At 42.7% G+C, this 23,893-nt stretch overlaps 2 protein-coding genes across 5 annotated transcripts in view; one reads left to right on the forward strand and one right to left on the reverse strand.

Moving 5' to 3' along the window:
* Nucleotides 1–210: 210 nt before the first annotated feature.
* Nucleotides 211–16,439, forward strand: LOC106579472 (uncharacterized). The gene is made up of 2 exons (XM_014159411.3): nt 211–838; nt 13,664–16,439. Exons 1-2 carry the CDS (start codon nt 551–553, stop codon nt 15,266–15,268), a joined length of 1,893 nt encoding a protein of 630 aa, XP_014014886.2. The 5' UTR covers nt 211–550; the 3' UTR covers nt 15,269–16,439.
* Nucleotides 16,440–16,467: 28 nt separating this feature from the next.
* LOC106579471 (ribosomal protein S6 kinase alpha-3) overlaps nt 16,468–23,893 on the reverse strand; it is a 32,508-nt gene continuing 25,082 nt past the window's right edge. For 3 of the 4 annotated variants that reach the window (XM_014159409.3, XM_014159410.3, XM_014159407.3), the window contains 12 exons: nt 22,641–22,729; nt 22,453–22,517; nt 22,257–22,359; nt 21,934–22,046; nt 20,752–20,877; nt 20,480–20,569; nt 20,168–20,326; nt 19,869–20,030; nt 19,700–19,776; nt 19,481–19,598; nt 19,244–19,384; nt 16,468–19,140 (listed from right to left, as the gene is read on the reverse strand). In XM_014159409.3, the coding sequence (XP_014014884.1) occupies nt 19,018–19,140; nt 19,244–19,384; nt 19,481–19,598; nt 19,700–19,776; nt 19,869–20,030; nt 20,168–20,326; nt 20,480–20,569; nt 20,752–20,877; nt 21,934–22,046; nt 22,257–22,359; nt 22,453–22,517; nt 22,641–22,729 (1,366 nt within the window). In that variant the 3' untranslated portion in view covers nt 16,468–19,017. The remainder of the gene's footprint in view (nt 19,141–19,243; nt 19,385–19,480; nt 19,599–19,699; nt 19,777–19,868; nt 20,031–20,167; nt 20,327–20,479; nt 20,570–20,751; nt 20,878–21,933; nt 22,047–22,256; nt 22,360–22,452; nt 22,518–22,640; nt 22,730–23,893) is intronic. The other variant, XM_014159408.3, reaches the window with a different exon arrangement.

Below are 23,893 nucleotides of genomic sequence, written 5' to 3' on the forward strand. Positions count from 1 at the left end.
CCAGACACAGTGGAAACATATGGAACGTATTTTACTAATATTTTAACATTTTCATACGCTGGAACTGTGTACGTGTTTTAGAATAATCAAACCAATCAATTCAATCGACATTTTATGTATTAATACATTTGAGGAAAATAATATAGCCTCCTAGAGTAAATGGTCGTTCAGTAGAAACACTCCGCTACAGTAGGTGGCGACCGTGCACCTATTCTGTTGCAAAAACATAAGAAGTTGCAACCTCCTAGCTATTTTAGCAATCCATTAATTAGCATTTTAGTAGCTGGAAAATATGATTGTACACATTCACCACTGTTCAAACGGCATAGCCAGATAGAGAGAATGTGTAAAGTCAACGTGCGGATATTAATCATTTACTCAACACTGTAGACAGCTTAGCCACAATGCTAACTAGGTTGTTGTTGCTAACAGTTGGCTAGCAAAGAGAGCAACAATCTGGGTCAGTGGTGACGACAAAATGAGTAGCTAAAAAGTATATCAAATTTGGCTCTGTTTCATGAGAAAATAACTGGCTAAAGAAAAGCACACAATGGAAATCCATAGATGCATTGTTAGAGGATGCGCCAATAAATCGGACGCAATTATTCATTACAGTTTACCAGAAGAGCCACAGAGACGTCAACTGTGGCTACAGTTTATTAATGCAAGCAACTCAGGAGAAAATATTCCAGGTGTGTCCCGTTTATGTGGCGACCACTTTACAGAAGACTGCTTCACAAAACTTGATCTCGGTTTCACCACGAGGTTAATATTAAATCTTGACGCAGTCCCAACGATTTATTCCACTAATAAAACATCGGCGTATCGGCAACACACAGTGAGTATATTTGCGCTAAGAGGCTAGCCTACAACTTTGTAAATGTGCATGTGTTTTACGAAACGTAGCTAATGTAACATTGGACCCAACCTAAACTATTGTGTAGGCTACTGCATCAAATACAGTATTCTACAGACTGTCTTTGATTAACTTACTAATCTACTATAGGATAGTAAAAATACTATAGGCTAGTAAATGAATCAAAGACCGTATACTATAGGCTAATAAGTTAAAGATGCACTCTCAAACTTTTGTCTAATTTCAGCCAGTAGTTTTTAAAGTGGTGCTCATAAACCAAAATTGGCCCCCGTTTTTAGTATACAACGTCATCCATTTGTGTGATATGTTAAGAATTTTGCAATTTGTATGATATCATATGATTTTTGCAATTAGTGTGATCTGTTACGAATCCAATTAATGCAATGTGTTACGAATTTGTTGTGCTTAAGATCCCAAAGTGCATCTTTAATCAAGAGAAAAGGTTATAGATCTTTTCCATGTAAAAGGACCCATGAGCACCAACATGTGAAGTTCAAAGGATCATGTCAAATGAAAGCTAAGAGTCTATATATATTTTTAATTAAAAGCCCCCACTAGAAGGCAAAGCTGACTCTATTTCCATGTAATTCGGAAATTGTCTTTTAGGTTCCATCTCCGAAAGAATGACGCATGCAGCCAGCTTGGCTATGGCTGGTTCTGGAGCTGGATTTGTCATAAGCATGTAGAGAACTTCGCCACAGATGGATAGGGGAAACCACTATCTTGGGCTTTGCCATCTATTGTTATCGCCAAAGTTTTGACATCTTCCGTAGATTGCCGCCGCGAATTCTCCATAGAAAGAATAAGATGAAGCTCTGGTAATATGGATAGCCTAACTATTGAACGGTTCGGACTAGACACATTTTTCTACATTGTAATGGGCACGGTGCAACCTTTGGTAGGCTCGTGAGGCCATGGTTCTCACAGCTAGGGGAAGTGAAATGACCGGCTACAATGACTTTGCTCATGATGTACATTGCAAATGATATGTAACAACACCTTGAGCGCATCGGACACGAAGCATAATCTTTCACGGGTGCCTTTTCATTATTCACTGAACAGAAATAGAACCGCAACATGTGAAGTGTTGGTCCCATGTTTCATGAGCTGAAATAAAAGTTCCCAGAAATGTTCTATACTCACAAAAAGTGAATTTATCTCAAATTTTGAGCACAAATTTGCTTACATCCCTGTTAGTGAGCATTACTCCTTTGCCAAGATAATCCATCCACCTGACCGGTGTGGAATATCAAGAAGCTGATTAAACAGCATGATATTTACACAGGTGCACCTTGTACTGGGGATATTAAAAGGCTACTCAAATTTGCAGTTTTGTCACACAACACAATGCCACAGATGTCTAAAGTTTTGAGGGGGCATGCAATTGGTATACTGAGTGCAGTAATGTCCACCAGAGCTGTTGCCAGAGAATGTAATGTTCATTTCTCTACCATAAGCCACCTCCAACATTGTTTTAGAGAATTTGGCAGTACGTCCAACCGGCCTCACAACCGCAGACCACATGTAACCACACCAGCCCAGGACCTCCACATCTGGCTTCTTCACCTGCAGCATCGTCTGAGACCAGCCACGCGGACAACTGATGAAACTGTTGGTTTGCACAACCAAAGAATTTCTGCACAAACTGTAAAAAAAATAAAAAAAATACGTTTTAGGGAAACTCATCTGTGTGCTCGTCATCCTCACCAGGGTCTTGACCTGACTGCAGTTCGGCATCGTAACCGACTTCAGTGGGCAAATTCTCACCTTCGATAGCCACTTGCACGCTGGCGAAGTGTGCTCTTCACTGATGAATCCCGGTTTCAACTATACCCGGGCAGATGTCAGAGTGCAAGTGGCATTGTGTGGGCGATCGGTTTGCTGATGTCAACGTTGTGAACAGAGTGCCCCATGGTGGGGTTATGGTATGGGCAGACATAAGCTATGGACAACGAACACAATTGCATTTTATCGATGGCAATTTGAATGCAAAGAATTACCGTGACGAGATCATGAGGCCCATTGTTCGTGCCAATTATCCGCCGCCATCACCTCATGTTATAGCATGATAATGCACAGCCCCCATCTGTACACAATTCCTGGAAGCTGAAAATGTCCCAGTTCTTCCATGGCCTGCATACTCACTGGACATGTCACCCATTAAAGCATGTTTGTGATGCTCTGGATCGACGTGTGTGTGAGGGCGTGTTCCAGTTCCTGCCAATATCCAGATAATTTGCACAGCCATTGAAGAAGAGTGGGACAACATTCCACAGGCTACAATCAACAGCCTGATCAACTCTATGCGAAGGAGATGTGACTCTGTATGAGGCAAATGGTGGTCACACCATATACTGACTGTTCTTTTGATCCACACCCACACCCTTTTTTTTACAGGTATCTGTGACAAACAGATGCATATCTGTATTCCCAGTCATGTGAAATCCATAGATTAGTGCCTAATGCATTTATTTCAATTGATGGATTTCCTTATAAATCTAAATCAAATTTTATTGGTCACATACACATATTTAGCAGATGTTATTGTGGTGTAATGAAATGCTTGTGTTCCTAGCTCCAACAGTGCAGTAATATCTAACAATGCACACATCTAAAAATAAAATAACTTTAACTCAGTCGAATCTTAAGTCAAATCTTTGAAATTGTTCCATGTTGCGTTTATATTTTTGTTCAGTGTAGGATAGACACTAGATTTCTAGCTGCATCAGTCAAAGCAGAGGAGTGTGGCCAAAACCATTCATCTTGGGGGAGCAGGGTTCCAAAATGCAATCATATCACATGCAATTTCACCATTTACCATATATATTTTTTTTTAAGATAGACTAGAGCAAAAATAAGTGAAACTTTAAATTTCCAATTGATTATGATTAGTTGCTGGTGAAAAGGTGGGGGTGCAACCTATTTTAATTTGCTCCATGGCTCAGGCAGCCAGTAAAAAGCTGCAGCCAGAGACAGAAGGAAAAAGAGGCACCCCATTGACTTTTTTTTTTTTCTGGTTCAATGTAAGTCAATGAGCTAAATAGACCAGACCCAGCTGCTATTGCATTGGTGTCTATAGATGGGTTGGCTGACAACGTCACCAAAACAATGTGCGTGCTTCCATGGGGCAGAAGTCAGCCTGTTGTTGTGATTCCGGATGGCCAGATTGCTAGCAAGAATGACAAGAAACCGGCCATGTGAGTTATGATAAGTGGCTCGTTTCATCTTGTTATTGATACCATGTCTTATTTTGAGGCGTTTTGACTGATTTCATGTCAATGCTAATATGTCTCAAATTCTCTAGCTAGCTAACCAACAACTGTAGCAATATATTTGAGAGACAACAAGTGGTCATTGTGCAAATGTATTTATGTTCTCAATAAACATTGGAGACGAAATATAGCTTACATGTTGTCAACAATCGAAGCCAACCTCATCTGTTTTGCCCCATGGTTGTGCGCTCATCGTTTCTGTTGCTAAACAACGAACCCATCTATGAAAGACCCGGAACTGACCATTTTCTTCAATGGTAAACGGCCTGAGGGAACTACACTACATGACCAAAAGAATGTCGCTACCTGCTCATCGAACATCTCATTCCAAAATCATGGGCATTAATATGGAGTTGTTCCCCCCTTTGCTGCTATAACAGCCTCCACTCTGTTTGGAAGGCTTTCCACTAGATGTTGGAACATTGCTGCAGGGACTTGCTTCCATTCAACCATGAGCATTAGTGAGGTCGGCCACTGATGTTGGGTGATTAGGCCTGGCTCACAGTCGGAGTTCCAATTCATCCCAAAGGTGTTTGATAGGGTTGAGGTCAGGGCTCTGTGTAGGCCAGTCAAGTTCTTCCACACCGATCTCGACAAACCATATCTGTATGGACCTCGCTTTGTACATGGGGGCATTTTCATGCTGAAATAGGTAAGGGCCTTCCCCAAACAGTTGCCACAAAGTTGGAAGCACAGAATCATCTAGAATGTAATTGTATGCTGTAGTGCTAAGATTTCCTTTCACTGGAACTAAGGGGCCTAGGCCGAAACATGAAAAACAGCCCCAGACCATTATTCTTCCTCCACCAAATTGTACAGTTGGCGCTATGCATTGGGGCAGGTAGTCTTCTCCTGGCATCCACCAAACCCAGATTCATCCGTCGGACTGCCAGATGGTGAAGCGTGATTCATCATTCCAGAGAATGAGTTTCCACTGGTCCAATGGCGGCGAGCTTTACACCACTCCAGCCAATGCTTGGCATTGCGCATGGTGATCTTAGGCTTGTGAGTAGCTGCTCGGCCATGGAAACCCATTTCATGAACCTTTCGACGAACAGTTCTTGTGTTGACGTTGCTTCCAGAGGTAGTTTGGAACTTGGTAGAGTGTTGCAACCGAGGACAGACTATTTTTACGTGCTTCAGCACGTTCTGTAAGCTTGTGTGGCCTACCACTTTGCAGTTGAGCCGTTGTTGCTCCTAGACGTTTCCACTTCACAATAACAGCGCTTACAGTTGACCGGGGCAGCTCTAGCAAGACAGACATTTGACAAACTGACATGTTGGAAAGGTGGCATCCTATGACGGTGTCACGTTGAAAGTCTCTGAGCTCTTCAGTAAGGCCATTTTACTGCCAATGTTTGTCTATGGAGATTGCATGGCTGTGTGCACGATTTTATACACCTGCCAGCAACGGGTGTGGCTGAAATATGCAAATCAATTCATTTGAATGGGTGTCCACATACTTTTGTGTATATAGTGTCTCTTAATTTATAAACTGGGTGGTTCGAGCCTTGAATTCTGATTGTCTGACAGCCTGGTATATCAGACCGTATATCAGGGGTATGACTATGTATTTTAACTGCTCTAATTATATTGGTAACCATTTTATAATATCAATAAGGCACCTCGGGGGTTTGTGGTACATGGCCAATATACCACGGCTAAGTGCTGTGTCCAGGCACTCCACCTTGCGTTGTGCGTATCCTTAGCTGTGGTATATTGGCCATATACCACACCTCCTCGTGCATTTATTGCTTAATTATCCATCATCTTTGCTGTAGCCAAAGGTTATCTATTATATTGCTCAGCTCAGTTGCGACTCAAACTTTGCAGGTGTTTCTGATTAATAAACAATGCCATGCTGGTGGGTGGTACCATTCAAATAAAATCCAGCCCTGAAACAAAACCGAGGCAAAAATAATTTACACATAATTTCATAGGAAAAGACAAAGCATTGGCATGAATTTGTACAAAGCGTGGAGTTCGGGTTTGTCACTTCAAGCCCAACTTAAGTTGTTGTGCAGCATCCTGGGTAAGCTCTGGCCATCGTCTTTCAGCTAGAAAAAGTGGCTTTCTACTAGAGGTTGACCGATTTTTCAACGCCGATACCGATTTGTTAGAGGACCAAAAAAAGCCGCTACTGATTAATCGGACATTTTTTTAAATATATATATATATATATATATATATATGTATATGTTATAATGACAATTACAACAATACTGAATGAACTCCTTTATTTTAACTTAATATAATACATAAATAAAATCAATTTAGTCTCAAATAAATAATGAAACATGTTCAATTTGGTTTAAATAATGCAAAAACAGTGTTGGATAGGAAAGTAAAAGTGCAATATGTGCCATGTAAAAAAGCTAACGTTTAAGTTCCTTTCTCAGAACATGAGAACATATGAAAGCTGGTGGTTCCTTTTAACATGAGTCTTCAATATTCCCAGTTAAGAAGTTTTAGGTTGTAGTGCAGAAAGCAGAGCTTGTCTGCATGTTCCCCTGTCAGTCTGCTCCTCCACTTATCATAAATGATTCCCACCTCACTGAACACTCTCTCGCTTTGGACCGAAGAAGGTGGGGGACAGAGAAACTTGTTTGCCAGTGGAGCGAGTGATTGAAGTCTGTCCTCATTCTGCACCCCCCACTCCAAAGACTAGGCGCTCTTTCTGTCAATGACAGGCTGTGTGAGGTAACGCTCCAACTCCATTTAAAATCTGCGCTGTACTCCAGGCCTGCCCTCTTGGCTTCCAAGGATTCTAGCGTAGAGGCTGTCCACCAGACTGGGTGGCTGATCTACAGTGGGGCAAAAAAGTATTTAGTCAGCCACCAATTGTGCAAGTTCTCCCACTTAAAAAGATGAGAGAGGCCTGTAATTTTCATCATAGGTACACGTCAACTATGACAGACAAAATGAGAAAAGAAATCCAGAAAATCACATTGTAGGATTTTTTTATGAATTTATTTGCAAATTATGGTGGAAAATAAGTATTTGGTCACCTACAAACAAGCAAGATTTCTGGCTCTCACAGACCTGTAACTTCTTCTTTAAGAGGCTCCTCTGTCCTCCACTCGTTACCTGTATTAATGGCACCTGTTTGAACTTGTTATCAGTATAAAAGACACCTGTCCACAACCTCACAGTCACACTCCAAACTCCACTATGGCCAAGACCAAAGAGCTGTCAAAGGACACCAGAAACAAAATTGTAGACCTGCACCAGGCTGGGAAGACTGAATCTGCAATAGGTAAGCAGCTTGGTTTGAAGAAATCAACTGTGGGAGCAATTATTAGGAAATGGAAGACATACAAGACCACTGATAATCTCCCTCGATCTGGGGCTCCACGCAAGATCTCACCCCGTGGGGTCAAAATGATCACAAGAACGGTGAGCAAAAATCCCAGAAGCACACGGGGGGACCTAGTGAATGACCTGCAGAGAGCTGGGACCAAAGTAACAAAGCCTACCATCAGTAACACACTACGCCGCCAGGGACTCAAATACTGCAGTGCCAGATGTGTCCCCCTGCTTAAGCCAGTACATGTCCAGGCCCGTCTGAAGTTTGCTAGAGAGCATTTGGATGGTCCAGAAGAGAATTGGGAGAATGTCATATGGTCAGATGAAACCAAAATATAACTTTTTGGTAAAAACTCAACTCGTCGTGTTTGAAGGAACAAGGAATGCTGAGTTGCATCCAAAGAACACCATACCTACTGTGAAGAATGGGGGTGGAAACATCATGCTTTGGGGCTGTTTTTCTGCAAAGGGACCACGACGACTGATCCGTGTAAAGGAAAGAATGAATGGGGCCATGTATCGTGAGATTTTGAGTGAAAACCTCCTTCCATCAGCAAGGGCATTGAAGATGAAACGTGGCTGGGTCTTTCAGCATGACAATGATCCCAAACACACCGCCCGGGCAATGAAGGAGTGGCTTCGTAAGAAGCATTTCAAGGTCCTGGAGTGGCCTAGCCAGTCTCCAGATCTCAACCCCATAGAAAATCTTTGGAGGGAGTTGAAAGTCCGTGTTGCCCAGCGACAGCCCCAAAATATCACTGCTCTAGAGGAGATCTGCATGGAGGAATGGGCCAAAATACCAGCAACAGTGTGTGAAAACCTTGTGAAGACTTACAGAAAACGTTTGACTTGTGTCATTGCCAACAAAGGGTATATAACAATGTATTGAGATAAGTATTTGGTCAATAACAAAAGTTTATTTTCCACCATAATTTGCAAATAAATTAATTAAAAATCCTACAATGTGATTTTCTGGAAAAAAAATTCTCATTTTGTCTGTCATAGTTGAAGTTGTACCTATGATGAAAATTACAGGCCTCTCTCATCTTTTTAAGTGGGAGAACTTGCACAATTGGTGGCTGACTAAATACTTTTTTGCCCCACTGTACCTGGACTCTTTGCCCCTTTGCACCTGGATCTGGGTCCTCCTCTTCAGTAGTCCATTCTGCTGTGGCTCTGGGATTTGGTTTCCTTAGTAGGTCAGACTCCTCTTTCAGCCACTCTTTTGTTTCTCTAGTGCTGTCCCTGAGGTGAGGCGTAGCTCTTGTAACGTGGATCCAGGACAGTTGCCAGCACCAGGCACTTTGTCTCCTTGGCCTTTGAGCACTGCCTTGTCAGACTGTCCAACATGGTCTTCCGTAAAGTTTTGATGCCTTGAGTAGAAGAACCCTCCTGCTGCAGCATCAGCTTCAGCAGCGACACACTGGGGATGATGCATGCTGCTGTAGAGTTGGAGTGGCTCATCTCCAGTGCCAGAGTCTCAATTAGGTTAGAGACAATGTCCCACTGTGCAGCAGACAAACTGCTGATGTGTCCGTATTCACCTGCATACACATTCCGTGCACGCCTCTGTTCAAACATCCTCTGCAACATGTGTAATGTTGAGTTCCAGCGAGTTTGAACTTCTTGGATGATGCTGTGTTTGGGAAGGCCAAACTCTGCCTGTTTGTCCAGTAAAGAGTGGTCAGAGTGAGTTGCACAGCTCTTCAACATGACAATAATGTCTAGCACAGCTCTCTGACTGGATAGTCCATCATTGATTACAAGCTGTAGGGTGTGTCCACTGCAGCTGAAGTCTGGAAGCTCTGCCAGTCTCATACCTTTCACCATGTTTGCCTCACTGTCCCTGAGGACCAGCACTACACGTTCTGTGTGGATTTCCCAGTATTCCAACATGGTCAAAAACATCTCTCTGATGTAGTTTCCTGTGTGTGATCCAGTCACAGTCTTGACATTCAGCACAACCTGCTTTCTTGTCCAAAGATTGTTAATGAAATGTCCAGTAAGGCTCATCAGGGACTCTGTAGTGCCTGACCAGAAGTCAGTTTTGAATGTCATGTGTGGAGCATTCACTGGTGCCACTAAATTCTTCACTTTCATCACAACTCTTTTTAATGTGTTTTATCTAGCATTTCTGTACAGTATACTTTTTCATATTTGATCCTGTACCGGGGTTCAGCCTCTGAAAACCAACGTCAGACACCACTGTGTCTGGTTGTCAGTGGCAATCATCTCAATAATTGCTACATCCATCTTCTTGGGTCTTTGTCCTGCCATTTTGCTTGTTTATTAAACAGTTGTAAGATTGTAGTCTGCGATGTCTGTGACGTGTCTGTATCCTTTTTCCTTGTGAAGAATTTGCGTTTGCTTTTTTCATCATTGCTTCCTTATGGGCTTTTGGATGGGTGTTGTTAAGGTGATTCCTTATGGGCTTTTGGATGGGTGTTCTTAAGGTGATTCCTTATGGGCTTTTGGATGGGTGTTGTTAAGGTGATTCCTTATGGGCTTTTGGATGGGTGTTGTTAAGGTGATTCCTTATGGGCTTTTGGATGGGTGTTGTTAAGGTGATTCCTTATGGGCTTTTGGATGGGTGTTGTTAAGGTGATTCCTTATGGGCTTTTGGATGGGTGTTGTTAAGGTGATTCCTTATGGGCTTTTGGATGGGTGTTCTTAAGGTGATTCCTTATGGGCTTTTGGATGGGTGTTCTTAAGGTGATTCCTTATGGGCTTTTGGATGGGTGTTGTTAAGGTGATTCCTTATGGGCTTTTGGATGGGTGTTGTTAAGGTGATTCCTTATGGGCTTTTGGATGGGTGTTGTTAAGGTGATTCCTTATGGGCTTTTGGATGGGTGTTGTTAAGGTGATTTTTTATGGGCTTTTGGATGGGTGTTGTTAAGGTGATTCCTTATGGGCTTTTGGATGGGTGTTGTTAAGGTGATTCCTTATGGGCTTTTGGATGGGTGTTGTTAAGGTGATTTTTTTATGGGCTTTTGGATGGGTGTTCTTAAGGTGATTCCTTATGGGCTTTTGGATGGGTGTTGTTAAGGTGATTCCTTATGGGCTTTTGGATGGGTGTTGTTAAGGTGATTTTTTTTATGGGCTTTTGGATGGGTGTTGTTAAGGTGATTCCTTATGGGCTTTTGGATGGGTGTTCTTAAGGTGATTCCACAGGTTAGTGATATGTTTTGATTTAGCCGTTGCTGACCCCATGCTTACATCTTTATCACAAATAAGACACCTTGCTTTCCCTGGTGCCAATTCAATGTAATAGTCCCACACTGGTGCTCTGCTTTTCTCTGCCATCTGTAAAATGAATATAATTGTACACACACACGCACAGCTCTCTGAAGTGACAAGGACACTGAAGTGTCTGCTTAGGAGACACATACTCTCACAGTTACCTGTGATGAATGTTGAAAACAAAAACTGTCATTTCTATATGCAGGAAATACTATTTTAATAATGGGCAGGTAATAATTGACTACCAAAGTGTGAGTCATAATTCCCATGACACCTTCCGGCAAAATCTGAAAAGCGGTTCCTTCATTCATTTATTCCATAGGATGTTTTTAGATTCACTTCAAATAAGGTCTGTGTTTCGTTTAGGCTTATACCACCTTGCCAATTTTTGATAACTGTGTAGATATCCATAGGACAAGGTAACTCTGATCAATATAGGCAAAGATATATATTTTTTTTGTAGAGTGGATTTATGAAAATATGTTGACAAACGTTACCTTATTCTAGCGAGATTTACATGAGTATCAAAAAGCTGGGGCGGTTTAAGCCTGCACGAAACACAGACCTTATCTGAAGTAGATCAAGACATTCTCTATGGAAGACATGAACGGTAAAATAACAAAGGAACCCCTTTCAAGTTCAGCCGCAAGTTATTATAGGAATTATGATGCGTCAACCATTTCTCTCTCCACCATTTGTATTTCATATATCTTTGACTATTGGATGTTCTTATAGGCACTTTAGTATTGCCAGCCTAATCTCAGGAGTTGATAGGCTTGAAGTCATATAAACAGTGCTGTGCTTCAAGCATTGCTAAGAGCTGCTGGCAAATGCAGTAAAATACTGTTTGAATGAATGCTTACGAGCCTGCTGCTGCCTACCACCGCTCAGTCAGACTGTTCTATCAAATCATAGACTTAATTATAATATAATAAACACACAGAAATAAGAGCCTTTGGTCATTAATATGGTTAAATCCGGTAACTATCATTTCGAACCGTTCTGTATTTTATCGAACGGGTGGAAAACCTAAGTCTAAATATTGCTGTTACATTGCACAACCTTCAATGTTATGTCATTATGTAAAATTCTGGCAAATTAATTACGGTCTTTGTTAGGAAGAAATGGTCTTCACACAGTTCTCAACGAGCCAGGCGGCCCAAACTGCTGCATATACCCTGACTCTGCTTGCACTGAACGTAAGAGAAGTGACACAATTTCCCTAGTTAATATTGCCTGCTAACATGAATTTCTTTTAACTAAATATGCAGGTTTCAAAAATATATACTTCTGTGTATTGATTTTAAGAAAGACATTGATGTTTATGGTTTGACACATTTCTGCAACGATTGTGCTTTTTCGCGAATGCGCTTTTGTTAAATCATCACCCGTTTGGCGAAGTTGAAGTGGGCTGTGATTCGACGATAAATTAACAGGCACCGCATTGATTATATGCAACGCAGGACAAGCTAGTTGACCTAGTAATATCATCATCCATATGTAGTTAACTAGTGATTTTGTGAAGATTGATTGATTTTGTTTTTTATAAGATAAGTTTAATGCTAGCTAGCAACTTACCTTGGCTCCTTGCAGCCACAAGGTCCTTTTGATGCTGCACTCGCGTAACAGGTGGTTAGCCTGCCACGCAGTCTCCTCGTGGATTGCAATGTAATCGGCGTCCAAAAAGGCCAATTACCGATTTGTTATGAAAACTTGAAATCGGCCCTAATTAATCGGCCATCCTGATTAATCGGTCGACCTCTACTTTTTACTGGTGTGGGCTTTAAGGCATATTTAAATTTTTCAACCATTTTCCATCCCAATTTTTTTTATAATAAGCAAAGGCTTTGATTTCTGGTCAAACAGATGGAAAAGAGGTCTGCAAGAAAAAGTCTTAAAAGGTATTAGAAATACATCAAAATACAATAATGTTAACGTAAAGACCGTGGCCAACTAATATTAACACTTGCCGAAATGTTGCCTTGTTTAAGAAACATTGCTCTGTGCCTTGAAATTCCATTACCAAAAACCCAATACTGTATCTTTTAGATATTTTCTAATTTCTCTCCCTCATGAGGAGGGAGGATAGGGAAAGTTCACAGAAGTAACAAGTAAAGGTAGGCCTATCAATTAGTTAGTGTTTTTTTTTTTATTGATTACTGATTTGGTAACCGATTTCAAGTTGTAACGGCAATTTCAGATAAATCAGTAACGGAATTTCAGATAAATCAGTAACGGAATTTCGGCAATTGAATTGGCTACAATGGGAAATCGTAGTAGTCACAAACGACAGTTGGGTTCACAAATTTGGACAGTAGAGTACAGTAAAGAAAAATATAGTTCAGTATTATACAGTACACAGTAGAGCACACTAAATTTGACTACACTAATGTGCTGTACTTTGTCAGTACAAACTTGTGAAACATAAACGTCTGATTGGTTCAGATTTGGTCTGGTCCAGTCTAAATCTGGAGCAGATATTTGGCAGTTTTTGGAAAATGTGGACACAAACTGAGATTTTACCAAAATGATTTTACCAAACTTTGCATCTGTACAGTTCTTCCAGTAAATGTTATTGTAAAAATCAGTGTACATCTTTTAAAGTAGTCCTTGTGCATAGTTTTATGGTTTGTTAAACTTTGAAATCAATGGGTTTTGTGTGGCATACATTTTAAGTGAACAATTTAAGTTTCAGCGCAATTCCGTTAGCATGGAATTGCCCTATAGTAAAGAAGATGGCGGCGCAATGCTTTAAACATTTGCCGCCAATTAAGTAGTTCATGTCTTTCACCTTTCCCACACCACCAACAAAACCATATTTTTTGTTCTTATTGTATTTTTTTGTTCTTAGCCATAAAGTTTATCTAAAATGTGTCTTCCAGGCCTAGCCTACAGTTTCTTAAACCAATTGTAGCCCAAACGCTGTATCTTAAATTTAATAATTAAACGCTTCTTGTTCATCTCACAGGTGTCCGCTGAGAGTGGAAAGGGGACTGGGATGTTGGAAGTAAAAAAGACTGGCATCAAGGAGGAGCCGGTGGACAGGGAGGTGGACTCGCAGGTGAATCGCTCAAACAATTTGTTGGGTACAATCAAGAAGTCGTTTAGTTCAATCAAAGAGGAAAATGTTGGGGAGGACGCGAGCATTGCAGGGACCTATGACCAGATTAGAGTGGTGAAAATAGGAGACTCACACACAGGAGAAAGGAAGAAAGAGGGAGGAGAGTATGGGATGGAATACTCACACTCTCACCAAGATGAAGGAGAGGAAGGAGGCTATGATGCCATGGTAACAGAGATTCACAGGGAAGAGAGGATGAAGGGAAAGGGCAGAATGAAAGAATGGATGATGGAGAAAATTAATGTGACGGCGCATGAGGTGGAGGTGTTTGTGATAGAAAACTCAAATCCGGAGGAGGAATGGAGAGAATATGTGTTAGGGGAGGAGGAGGAGGGATGGAGGATAGAGGAGAGGGGAGAGGGCAGGATGGAAGAGATGTGGGTGAAAAAAGGGAGACGGAAAAAGCTCCCGGGGCCGCAGTGGTGGAGATGGGAGCAAGAGAGGAAGAAAACAGAGGAAGATGAGTGGAAGATGATTGCAGAGAGGGCGAGGGAGGAAGAGCGGGAGAGACAGAAAGGTCAGACTGTGGAGGAAGAAGAGAAGAAGCGAAAGAAGAAGAGAGTGGCAGGGTTCCGCTGCCCACAGTGCAGCAACCACTTCCAGTCCCGAAGTGAGTTAATGGAGCACAAGACCGGCTGCTGCAATGATGCAAAATACACCTGCCCAGTGCCACTCTGCCCCAAACACTACACCACTAATCGGTCCCTGAGGACTCACATCCGCTTCCACTGTGTAAAGGATGACAAGAAGAAGAAGAAGGCCTTGGAGACTATCCAGAAAGCCCAGGGAGCCCAGGAGCAGAAGATGAAGGCCTATGATGCTTACCTGAAAGCCCAGAAAGCCCACGAAGTGCGGGAGCAGCAGAAAAAGGCTTATGATGCTTACCTGACAGCCCAGGTGCAGCAGAATCAATACCAACCCAGCCATAAGAAGAAATTCTTCTGCCCACTCTGCAACATATACTACAGAAACCAAACTAACCTGGACAAGCACTCTCGTTGTCATACCAGTGTCCACAAGCTGACGTTCCGCTGCTCCTTCTGCTCCCTGGAGATCCTGAGAAAGTACACGACGAAAAAGCACTATGACTTGGAACACCCGGGCAGGGTCCCACACTGTGAGGAGTGTGGAAAAACCTTTAACTCCATCGACAGCTTCCTAAAACATCAGGTTAGACACTTGTCCGTGACACCCTACTACTGTTATGAGTGTCGCATCTACCAGCTGACCCAGAGGGGCCTCACTGCCCACCTGAGAAACCACTCTCTCAGACGCAACCAGGAGCAGCTAGCCCAGCAGTCTGGGAAACTCTACAAACCTGATAAAACAATGAGTCATAGTACAGCCCCTCTACACAACAACCCCGCCTCTCTACAATATAACCACGCCCATCTACAAGACATCAAAGAAGAACTTATAACCATAGAAATAGATTCTCAATCTGTGCTTTAACCCCTCTTTGTCCCCTCCCTCTGACATGAAAAACTGACCTGGGAACTTTATCAGTGACTATTTCTGTACAGGAGAACACTGAGACTGGGATCAAATCCTCTAAATAGAGACATCTAGTACTTTGTTTTTACAGAAGATTAACTGTTTTATCGATACAGACCGAATAGGAGAAATGACAGTAGTAGCGGAATCAACAACCTCTGCATCATCAAAACAGTTGCTTTGTGAGGTGTTAAAGTTCACGGTTAGCCATTATGTAAATGCAAGCTGAAAAGTACCAGTGGCCTGGCTTTGGCCCCAGGTGAGAGCAGGCCCGCCGGAGCCAGCCCAGTGAGACACGCGTACCAGCTCACTTAGATGGAAACTGAAAAGACTGAGCCATATGTACAGTATTTGTTTGTCACTGTTACCTTGAAGGCCAGGTGTCTTTAAAATGTTGTAAGCCCTTTATAAGCCCCCTTTATAAGCCCCATAATATCATACATGATGTGCATTTAGCCTTAATCCTTAATCTGTCATTCATATAGAGAGAATTCAGTTTAATCTTTTGTATTCTATACATTTAGATCTATAGAGTTGTCTTACACAACATTAACTGTAAGTATCTTTGTGTAAAATGTGATAGTCACACATTTGTAAAATGTAATTTAGTGCTTCTGAGTTCATGTTGGTGTTGAGATGGAGTATATTATTAGACCATTCCTGATCCTTTGAGGTTTAATCCATTTTTCCTTCTAGTTCTGCACTTTTCTCTTTATCAGCACTTGTTTATTTCCTACAGTACTCCAGGGTGAGTAGTACAGCACTATGGGTAGGTTTAGTGGGTGCAACATAGCCATAGAAATGTTTTGTATAGAACAAATACTTTGTTAAACATATGGGTTGTCTGTCATGTTGGATAGGGTATAGTGTCATCTCTATTCCATTTCTATCTGCAACACTCTGAATGTTTCACTTCAGTGAATCCCCCCCATGTATACAGTAGGAACTCTCTGGTCCAATAGGAAGCCAAGTGAACGTTCTCTTGCCAATAGAGATTAACCCGAATGACACTGTAGCCCTGCCCAACAAGGAACCCTTTGATGTCGACTGGTTCCATTACTGAATGTCTGATGCTTTGTTCTCTACATTATTGACATGCTCTCTCTGAATAAAAAGCCTTTCTATAGTATTTATTGGTCAGTGAAAAACACACAGAGTCGTGTACTGAAGGCCTGTTTATTATGTTCAATACAAAGTCCTACTGTGACTCCACTGAGATACAAAACCAGAGAGAGGAGACGGTAGCAGCAGGATGGATGGAAGGACACTGTATCTCCACAGGGACAGAGGAAAGAGACTGGGACACAAAAGGCTGGTTTCCCAGACATAGATTGTGCCTAGTCTTGGACAGATTCTCCATTGAAATTGCTTTTAAGTCCAGGACAAGGTGCAATCTGTGTCCAGGAAACCGTCCCAAAGAGAGAAGCAATGCATCTCATCTACTCTCAAAACAACATACAAACTGCTCAAACACACAACCTTACAGCTAAGCACTTAACAGTCAATCAGAAACTGAAAGACTGTGTGTGTTACAACACATCCAGAAGAGCAGAGAGAGAAATTGAATAGGTAGAAGTTCACTACTGATCCAGAATCAGATCATTAGTTCAATAATACCGCTACAAGTCATTGATAGCTACAGTTTTCTTCATTCTATTAGAAAGACAGCACTTTAAAGGGATTGACAAGAAGTCAGCATGTGCCAGCGGGCCCAGACAGTAACATACTGGATTACTGCCACAACTGTCATATCATTCCAGACAGCAGGTTAAATTCATCATAAAATATCATGTCCGTTCTATGCACATATTTCTACATCCATGGGCTTCTCCCACCCCCACCTGTGTGCTTACATGACTTAGTTAATGGATTTCTAAAATGCATTGCATTTCATCTCCTAGAACCCTGAGGTGCTGTACTAGTACAGTATTGACAGTTCAGTTCAGTGCCAGACTCAGTCTCTTCACAGCTTCATCCAATCAAATGCTCCTCGGAACCAGGAAATACAGTGTCCTCCGTGACTATTGGGAAATCAAACCATGACTGTGAGGTTAAAGTGCAGACTGTCACCTTATTTTGAGGGTATTTTCATCCCTATCGGGTGAACCGTTTAGAAATTACAGTACTTTTTCTACATAGTACCCCCCCCCCCCCCCCCCCCTCCATTTTAGGGGACCAAAAGTATTGGGACAAATTCACTTGTGTGTATTAAAGTAGTCAAAGTTTAGTATTTGGTCCCATATTCCTAGCACGCAATGACTACATCAAGCTTGTGACTCTACACATTTTTGGATACATTTGTTGTTTGTTTTGGTTGTGTTTCAGATTATTTTGTGCCCAATAGAAATTAATGATAAAGAATGTATTATGTCATTTTGGAGTCACTTTTATTGTAAATAACAATAGAACATGCTAACCTCTCACCATTACAATAACAGGGGAGGTTAGCATTTGCATGCTAACCTCTGTTATTGTAATGGTGAGAGGTTAGCATGTCTTGTGGGTATGATATTTGTGCATCTGTGACTTTCTCACTCATCATTACTCACGATATATTCAGGATTATCCGTAATCATGGTAGCATCCACATTAATGTAGTAGTGTTTAGAAACATTCTATTCTTATTTACAATTAAAGTGACTCCAAAATGACAATACAATATTTACCATTATTTTCTATTGGACACAAAATCATCTGAAACACAACCAAAACAAACAGCAAATGCATCCAACAAATTTGTAGAGACACAATCTTGATGTAGGCGTGTTATGAATATGGGACCAAATACTTAACTTTTGACTACTTAAAAAATGCACACACGTCAATTTGTCTCAATACAAAAGTGCTATAAGTTCTAAACGGTTCACCTGGATAAGGATGAAAATACTCTCAAATGAAAGCTGACAGTCCTCACTTTAACCTCAGTCATTGTTTGATTTTAAATCCAAACTTATTGAGTATAGAGCCAATAGAAGACAAAATAATAATTACAGAGGGCACTGTATAAGGCAGCAACATGCACACTGGGCAAGCCACAGACTCGCTGCCCAGCTAACCACCGCTTAACACTGGTCCAGGATAACGTTTACCTTTGTGTCTGTAGAGCTGAGTTGGTGTGGACAGGGTAGGCGGTACCCAGACTGGCCCACCGAAGCCATGATTGGACCTCATTCCCGTCACTCTGATTGGATGTTGTGGCTGACTGGGAGGAGCTTGTTTCAATATAGGGGGCAGGGTCAGTGGAAGTCCCATTTGCTCTCACTCTGATGACATCACTAGTTTTGTCCCTGTAATGACTCGGTCACTAAAGAGGCTACTTAAGGTTTACACACAGAGCTACAGTTATACAGTTCACATCTATATACAGCACATTCATGTTCCTGACACGTGTCTCTTGAGTATCTAGAGGCAACGCTGATTGTACAAAGCAAAGACTGGAGAGACGATACAATGTTAGTGGTCACCACCAGCCCTGGTCCAACAGAGCTACAGGCTATAGTTCCAGCCCTAACAGGTTCTAAAGCCTGCATACTCTGTATCTCTCTGGCACCAGGGGTGGAAACCACTGGGTTAGTTCCTAACAGAGAAGGGTCAGGGGGGTCCCAGGTGCATCAGAGTTCTGTCCAGGTCACCTGAGGGACCAGGTCTGCCCGTCTGTCTGAACAGACCTCCAGCAAGGTTATAAGTCCGAGGTGAAAGGTTAAAGGTCAGAGGGCAGTGGATGTGAGTTTCTTCACCCCCCTCCGTTGGGCCAGAGTGGAACATCCCACAGGGTCCAGGACAGGTGGAACGTTCCTGTTGAGGGCAGAGTAGGTTGCTGCCATGGCGCCCTGCACAAATCAAATCAAACTTTATTTGAAGTCATTAAAATATTCCAACACACATCACTGTATATGAAAAAGACAAAATATAGTGAGACAGAGTGTGTGTTACCTTGACCAGGTGTGGAGCATCCTGTCTGGTGAGTGTGAATTTGGGCAGCTGGTCGCGTTGTGTGACCCAGGGATGACGCAACACCTGGCCAGCTGTCAAACGCTGGTGAGGGTCCACGTGTAACATCTTAGACACCAGCTCCTACAGGTCAGAGGTCAAAAACATATTACAACATTATCACCCATTGAATATCGTGTTTGAATGTTGGTAACATTCCCTTGGCTTCGGTGTGTGTACCTTGGCCTCGGCTGAGACAGAATTCCAGTATCCTCCGGTCAGAGAGAACTTCCCGCTACCGATCCGAGCCAGGATCTCCTCTGGAGTGTCCTCTAGACCATTGGCAAATGGAGTGAACCTGGAGAGGAAAGGAAAGGAGAGAAGAGGAGGAGAGAGAAGGGTAAACAATTGCAAATACATAAACAACCATATTCACACAGATAAAACAGACAGTCATACCCTGTCAACATGGTGTAGAGTAGGACTCCCAGACTCCAGATGTCACAGGCAGCATCGTAACCCTGCTTCTTCAACACCTAGAAAACACATAGTGTATGATTAGTGGATGAGAGGGTACACACACATAGAGAACATCAGAGAGAGGATGAGAGAGAGTCACGGTGCCTACCTCTGGAGCTACAAAGTTAGCTGTGTAGCACGGCGTCATCAGCAGGCCGTTCTCAGCTCTCAGCTGCTTGGCAAAACCAAAGTCACAGATCCTAATGGACTCAGCGTTCCCACTCTCATCCACATACAGGATGTTACTGGGCTTCAGGTCCCTGTGCACCACCTGGTAAATGATCAACCAGTCAATCACATCCACGACGACACATTGAATGAGAACTAGGTATTCTGTAAAAAGAAAGTATTGAGGCTTTGAAATGCATCAAAGTCCTTGAACGACACAAACACATGAAACACACTCACCCCCTGTACGTGTAGGTATTCAACAGTCTTGGTGATGGTGTATAGGACAGCGCTAGCTTCTCTCTCTGAGAAGAACTTCTGTCTCAGTATCTTATCCAGCAGCTCTCCTCCCTTCATCAGCTCTGTGACCAGATACACTGTCCTGCCATCATCAAACACCTACAGCAGAGACAACAGGGTTATAGCTGTGTGTGTGTGTGTGTGTGTGTGTGTGTGTGTGTGTGTGTGTGTGTGTGTGTGTGTGTGTGTGTGTGTGTGTGTGTGTGTGTGTGTGTGTGTGTGTGTGTGTGTGTGTGTGTGTGTGAGACTCACGTCCTTCAGTGTTATGACGTTGGGATGTTGTCCGTATCTCAGTAGAATCTCCACCTCCTCCGTTGGATCTCTCTTGGCCTTACTGATGATCTGGGTACAACACACACACACACACACACACACACACACACACACACACACACACACACACACACACACACACACACACACACAATGTGTTGGGGAGTTGAAACCAAGACCACTTATGTATGTATAGCTCTGAATACTAACAATCAATGGGCAATATCAATGCTTTCTGCTGTGTGTCTCACCTTGACTGCGTACTCCATGCCAGTGGTCTTGTGTATGCAGCGTTTGCAGACGGAGTATGATCCGAGTCCTATATCCTCCTTCATTTCATATGCTTCAGAAAACTGGGACACATTTCTGTGCAGCTGCTACGTAAACACATGAGCAACACAGATGTGAAACTACACATAACAAGACTGTGTGTGTGGACGTGTTTAACTATACTTCTGGGGACCAGAAGTCCTCACAAGAATAGTAAACAAACAAAAATTTGACCAACTGGGGACATTTTGTTGGTCCCAACAAGGTCAAATGCTATTTCTAGGGGGATTAGGGTTAAGGTTAGAATTAGGTTTAGGGTTAGGAGCTAGAGTTAGGGTTAGGAGCTAGGGTTAGGAGTTAGGGTTAGGAGCTAGAGTTAGGGTTAGGAGCTAGGGTTAGGAGTTAGGAATTAGGGTTAGGAGCTAGGGTTAGGGTTAGGGTTAGGAGCTAGGGTTAGGAGCTAGGGTTAAGAGTTAGGGTTAGGAGTTAGGGTTAGTTAAGGTTAGGGGTTAAGGAAAATAGGATTTTGAATGGCACTGAATTGTATGTCCCCACAAGGTTAGCTGCGCAAGACGTGTGTTAGAGCTCTGCTAACCGACCTGAGCCCTGTTTTTTTTAATCAATACCTCGGATGAGGGTCGGGCTTGGGTATCATTTTCAAGAATGATTAAATTGATCACCAACATTTAGAAGCTGAGCGATATGCCCCCTCCTGCTCTGCAGTGCAGTGTCTGCAGTCAGATCTTACGATGATAAAATGGTGTCAGAAGTGCTTCAACCTCAGAAAATATAACACAAGAACATTGTCCGAGTCGACAGGAGAGATCATTTCACAGAAAATAATAATATTCCGTGAGTTTTATCAGAGTTTAGAGCTACCAAACAGCTCTCTCAGCCTCTGTCTCTCTCGTCATGTGAGCAGCCAAGCGGAGCCGTTGCTATAGATACTCACACACAGAGAGCACATGGAGCAGCGCAGGGAGAGAGCGGGGAACAGACAAAGATGAGCAGAGAGAAAGTTATTTCTGATTTTGTGTTCGGGCAGGGCCGGGCCTTAAATTTGGCAGAAGCAATCGGGCCAGGGCAGAGTAAGGCCTGAATGTCGCGAGCAAGGGTAGGGCTCGGGCTTACATTTAATATAGGGCTCTAGTATGTGTGTGTACCTTTACTATTGTAGCCTGTAGTGGATGTGCCTCTTCTTCTGTTGTTATGGCTACGAAACTGAATCCTCGGAACAGCTGGTGGGCATTGGCACTGGGTGGAACCCCCGGGGAATCTCCCCCACACACACACACACACACACACACACACACACACACACACACACACACACAAGACAAGCAAGTGGTTGAACTTCAACAGATGAATGAGTAATTGACAGATGGATGAATGGAGAGATGACTGTGTGCATGCACAGCGTGTGTGTGTGTGTGTGTGTGTGTGTGTGTGTGTGTGTGTGTGTGTGTGTGTGTGTGTGTGTGTGTACCTTTGGGTGTTTTAGCAGTGAACTCTGGGTCGAAATAGAAGGTGTCGTCAGGTCGTCCCGTAGCAGGTTTGAAGGGAGGGTGGAGCTCTCTACGGAACAGTTTCTACACACAGAGATAGAGAACACATGATATGGTATATACTGACCCTACAGCTTCTGAAACGCAGTGAGAAGAGACGTCACATCACACACTCACGTTCCAGTCTACGGTGCAGTAGAAGTGGTGTCTCTTGATCTCTTCCACTCCGTCTGGGCCAGCTCCTACAGAGACCAGAACAAGAAGTTACACTTCAACACAGATCTAGGATCATATTAACTCCCCCGATCCTAACTTTAACCATTAGGGGGAAAACGTAACCCAGACCTAAGATCAGATTGTGTTACCTAGCCTGTTAGTAGGGTTGCGTTTGAAAAGGTTCCTCAGGAGACTCTGGGCTTCTGGACTCAGAAACTGTGGCATCCCCAACTTAGCCCTGAGGAGAGGGACAGAGAGAGAGGGAGGTAAAGAAAGACAGGTAGGAATAAAGAAGAGAAGGCAGTGATAGAGAGGGAAATAGAGAACATTAAAGAGTGCGGATATTGACACAGTTGTCATATATCAACCTGTATTCAGTCTGATTGAATGCTGAAGTCCATTATACAGTATGCAGTAATACATACAGGAAACTAACTCAGCGTTTTACAGAAACGATCTCAGCAGCCGAGAGAGACAAACAAACATTCTCAGCATTTTCCCCTGAGAGAGAGATAAATGATTCTCTGTGTTCAAATATCTCTCACCCATTCCATCTCTCCCTTTCCTGCACCCTTCCTCTCTTTCTCATTCCATCTCTCTCGTCCTTCACCCTCCCTCTCTCCTCCTCTCTCGTACTCTCCTTATCTCGCTCCCCCTTTCCGTCATAAATGTCAAACATTCCACTTAGCTAACTCCATTATCTGCTTTTATCACTCTTCTAGTCTGTCCATCCATCCTGCCCTCCTGCTGAGTGCTAAATACCTCTTGTAATATTAATCCCCCTGTCTTTTCCCCTGGGTTGCCTCAGCATTATAACCTGTGGTCCACAGACCGTCTGCATTTTTTATTATATTTGTTTTCTTCCAAAAATAATAACAATTGCGATTGTTAATGGTATTATAAGCAATTTTACATTACTTTTTTTCTAATGTTAATAATAGGCCTTTAATCTGTTACATTCACTGATAACATTGGTGGTCCTCAATAGCTTTTGACAGTGATTTGGTAGTCCCCGGAACAGAAAAGAGCTTTTGACAGTGATTTGGTAGTCCCCGGAACAGAAAATAGCTTTTGACAGTGATTTGGTAGTCCCAGGAACAGAAAAGAGCTTTTGACAGTGATTTGGTAGTCCCCGGAACAGAAAATAGCTTTTGACAGTGATTTGGTAGTCCCAGGAACAGAAAAGAGCTTTTGACAGTGATTTGGTAGTCCCCGGAACAGAAAATAGCTTTTGACAGTGATTTGGTAGTCCCCGGAACAGAAAATAGCTTTTGACAGTGATTTGGTAGTCCCCGGAACAGAAAATAGCTTTTGACAGTGATTTGGTAGTCCCCGGAACAGAAAAGAGCTTTTGACAGTGATTTGGTAGTCCCCGGATAGAAAATAGCTTTTGACAGTGATT

Source organism: Salmo salar, chromosome 19, assembly GCF_965601325.2.
Source record: "Salmo salar chromosome 19, fSalSal1, whole genome shotgun sequence".
Classification (NCBI taxonomy): Eukaryota; Metazoa; Chordata; class Actinopteri; order Salmoniformes; family Salmonidae; genus Salmo; species Salmo salar.

Coding starts and splice junctions, on each gene's coding strand:
- LOC106579472 (XM_014159411.3), top strand. CDS start 551: ATGGAAATCCATAGATGCATTGTTAGAGGATGCGCCAATAAATCGGAC. Junction 839..13,663: donor CGGCGTATCGGCAACACACA/GTGAGTATATTT, acceptor TTCATCTCACAG/GTGTCCGCTGAGAGTGGAAA.